Source organism: Antrostomus carolinensis, unplaced genomic scaffold (genome assembly GCF_000700745.2).
Source record: "Antrostomus carolinensis isolate BGI_N321 unplaced genomic scaffold, ASM70074v2 scaffold35205, whole genome shotgun sequence".
Classification (NCBI taxonomy): domain Eukaryota; kingdom Metazoa; phylum Chordata; class Aves; order Caprimulgiformes; family Caprimulgidae; genus Antrostomus; species Antrostomus carolinensis.
This window is the reverse complement of record NW_010317795.1, coordinates 2140-5580: the sequence shown is the minus strand read 5'-3', so window position 1 is coordinate 5580 and position 3441 is coordinate 2140. Positions and strand designations below refer to the sequence as shown.

General features: G+C 58.1%; 1 protein-coding gene across 1 annotated transcript in view; it reads left to right on the top strand.

Moving 5' to 3' along the window:
• LSS (lanosterol synthase) overlaps positions 1–3441 on the top strand; it is a 10334-nt gene that overhangs the window by 5962 nt on the left and 931 nt on the right. Inside the window, exons 11-17 of the mRNA XM_010168706.2 lie at positions 129–179; positions 326–475; positions 825–921; positions 1581–1686; positions 2356–2421; positions 2849–2929; positions 3244–3414. Of these exons, the coding sequence (XP_010167008.2) occupies positions 129–179; positions 326–475; positions 825–921; positions 1581–1686; positions 2356–2421; positions 2849–2929; positions 3244–3414 (722 nt within the window). The remainder of the gene's footprint in view (positions 1–128; positions 180–325; positions 476–824; positions 922–1580; positions 1687–2355; positions 2422–2848; positions 2930–3243; positions 3415–3441) is intronic.

The window sequence follows — 3441 nt, the reverse complement described above, 5'->3', positions numbered from 1 at the left end:
TCTGCCTCTCTCAGTAAAGGACAGGTGATGCCCAGTCCCACACAGTTCTGCATCTGTGATGATTTCAGCCCATGGTCCTGCAGCCAGGCACCTCCAGCCAGCCCTCACTTGTTTCTTGTCTTCTGCAGATCCCAGAGAACCCGCCCGACTACCAGAAATATTATCGCCATATGAACAAGGTACGGTGGCCAGAACTGGTCCGAAGGATGCATGAGCGAGGCAGGGATTTGGGCAGAGGTGATAGGAATGAGGGGCAGCACCTCCCCCCTTTACAAGAACAGAAGATGTCAGGGGAGGGTCCTGAGCCTTCCTGACCCCTTTCCAGGGTGGCTTCCCCTTCAGCACCCGAGACTGTGGGTGGATCGTGGCAGACTGCACAGCGGAGGGACTGAAGTCAATGATGCTGCTGCAGGAGAAGTGCCCTTTCATAGCCAAGCTTGTCCCCCCCGAGCGCCTCTTTGATGCCGTGAATGTGGTAAGTGCTGCAAAAATGAGGGGCAAGGGGAAGGCGGGCAGCTGAACGGAGCCATGATAAGAGAAGTCAAGGCCTGATGAGTTGTTAGATCTCGTGTTGCTAAGTGAGTACAAGGCCTGTGCCCTGCTATGGCGACACCCTGTTGACTGTGATACAGAGCTATGGATGTGATGTAATGTAACGTAATGGTCCAGTTTGGGCCTGCCTGTCAGTGGGGTTTGGGACCTGGCTTGTCTGCCAACCCCATGGACAGGTGAGTCTGACTTTGTCCTCACACCTGGCTTGGGCCAGACTGGGGTGGTACTGCCTGTGAGCCAGTCCCAAGCCCTTCCTCTGCTTGTTTGGGCAGTTGCTGAGCATGAGGAACTCGGATGGAGGCTTTGCCACGTATGAAACCAAGCGAGGAGGTCACTTACTGGAGCTGTTGAACCCCTCGGAGGTGTTTGGTAAGGGGAGCTGTGTGGGGCTGGTCCAGAGGAGGCCACAAAAATGATCAGAGGGCTGGAGCACCTCTCCTATGAAGAGAGGCTGAGAGAGTTGGGGTTGTTCAACCTGGAGAAGAGATGGTTCCAGGGACACCTTATTGTGGCCTTCCAATACTTAAAGGGGACCTATAAGAATGATGGGGGCAAACTTTTTAATAGGGCCTGTAGCGATAGGACAAGGGGTGATGGTTTAAAGTAAAAGGAGGGGAGATTTAGACTAGATATAAGGAGGAAATTTTTTGCAATGAGGGTGATGAAACCCTGGCCCAGGTTGCCCAGAGAGGTGGTAGAAGCCCCATCCCTGGAAACATTCAAGGTCAGGCTGGACGGGGCTCTGAGCAACCTGATCTGGTTGAAGATGTCCCTGCTCACTGCAAGGGGTTGGACTAGATGGCCTTTAAAGCTCCCCTCCCACCCAAACCAGCCTGTGATTCTGTGACCCTGTCCACTGTGAAGGGACACAGTGGACTGGCCTCATCATGCCCGGTGGGTGCCTGGCCCTGCCCAGGTCCTTCTGTGGGATAAATGTGCCCAGGGTCCAAGGGAGAGGTTGGCAGCATGTTGCTCAGAGGCTCCGCAGCAGAAGGGCCGTTGCACTGATAACCTTCACCTGCTGGCAGGCGACATCATGATCGACTACACCTACGTGGAGTGCACGTCGGCTGTCATGCAGGCACTGAGACACTTCCACAACGAGTTCCCTGAGCACAGAGCCCCAGAGATCAGGTGAGGCACTGAGATAAGAGTTGGGTAGGGGAGAAGACAGGATGCAGTATTCCATGCTGCCTGCCATGGCCTCTGTTGGCACAGCCCCTGCTGAGCCTTGGCAGGGGTCTTGCCTGGACCTTTGCACTGGCCTGGAGCAGCCCCTGTGGTGGCCCTTCGTGTCTACACAGCTGGGATGCTGGTGACTTCAAGGCCAGGTTGGATGAGGCTTTGAGCAACCTGGTCTAGTGGAAGGTGTCCCTGCTGCTGGCAGGGGGGTTGGAACTGGATGAGCTTTAAGGTCCCTTCCAACCCAAACCAGTCTGGGATTCTATGACTTCTCCAAACCAGAGCTCTTCCAAGAGGCTGGTCCCCAGCCTCTCTCAGGGAGCAGGGCTGTTTGGGATCAGATGGGAGGAAATTGGTGAAGATCTGCCAGCCTTAGCAGTTGCCTTGATCTTGAAGCCATTTGTAAGCTGGGTGCCCTGCTTGCGCGCTGGCAGGAGGCAGAAAAAGTGCCCAATGGGTGCACGACTTGACTCAGATCCTGAACGACGTGGCTGCCTGCCTGTCCGCTCCTGCCTCTTGAGGTCTCTAATGACGGGCCTCAGAGGGACTGATGGATGCCCTTGACGAAGCAGCCACTGAGTTGGAGCTGCTCCTGAAGTGAGTGTCTTTTCTCCTGACCAGAGAGACTCTGCAGAAGGGCCTGGACTTCTGTTGCAAGAAGCAGCGCGCCGATGGGTCATGGGAAGGGTAAGCAGTGCTCCCAGCGCCCAGCTTTTCCCTGGCTGTCCCAACGGGAGAGGAACCATGATGGCAAACGTTCCTGGCTGGCAGGATCTGTGGGAGGGGAAAGTCTGGGCTGATCCTTCTGTAGCTCCTGTGCTTTGCTCTCCTTTCCTCTCCCAGCCCAAGTGGAGCAGGCACCTCATGCATTGCACAAGACCCGGACAGTCCCTGGAGGCGAGGGTGGCTCCAGCTCCTCTGCTCCCAGAGTGTCTGTGGGTGCCTGAGTGAACTGGGAGCAGCTGCTGGTGCAACTGGGCATGGTTGCGCCATAGGGGAAGGCAGGCTGCAGCTCTGTGCCTGGCTCTGCTCTTGCTGTCAGCACCACCATGTCACAGCCTGCCTCTGCCTGGGGCATTGCACCCTGACAGTGCTGCTCTTCCCTTCCTCCTAGGAGCTGGGGGGTTTGTTTCACCTACGGGACCTGGTTTGGTCTGGAGGCGTTCGCCAGCATGCAGCACACGTACCGCAACGGGTGAGAAGGGGCTGTCTGCTTCCCCTGCCCCTACCCACCCCTCGGGCTGGGGCCAGACTCCACGGTGGGGCTGGGCGGATGCCCTGGCTGCGCGTGGGCTCTCCTGCCCCAGGTACTGCTCCTCCCAAACCCCGTGCCTGCACTGTGACCAGGACACTCGCTGCCTCAGCCTCAAACTCTGGGGACAGCCCTGGCCATGGGCAGCCCTGGCCGTGGGCAGGGCAGAGCACGGCTCCTGTTTGCAGCTGGGAAACATGGGCGTGCAAACGCGCCCTGTCTCCAGCCCCGTCTGATTCTCTGCCCCCTCCTTGCAGAGCTGCGTGCCGGGAGGTGGCCCAGGCCTGCCAGTTCCTCCTCTCCAAGCAGATGGCAGATGGCGGGTGGGGAGAGGACTTTGAGTCATGCGAGCAGCGCGTCTATGTGCAGAGTGCCGTGTCGCAGATCCACAACACGTGCTGGGCCCTGCTGGGGCTCATGGCTGCCAGGTAGGAGCAGGACTCGCCCCCCGAGGC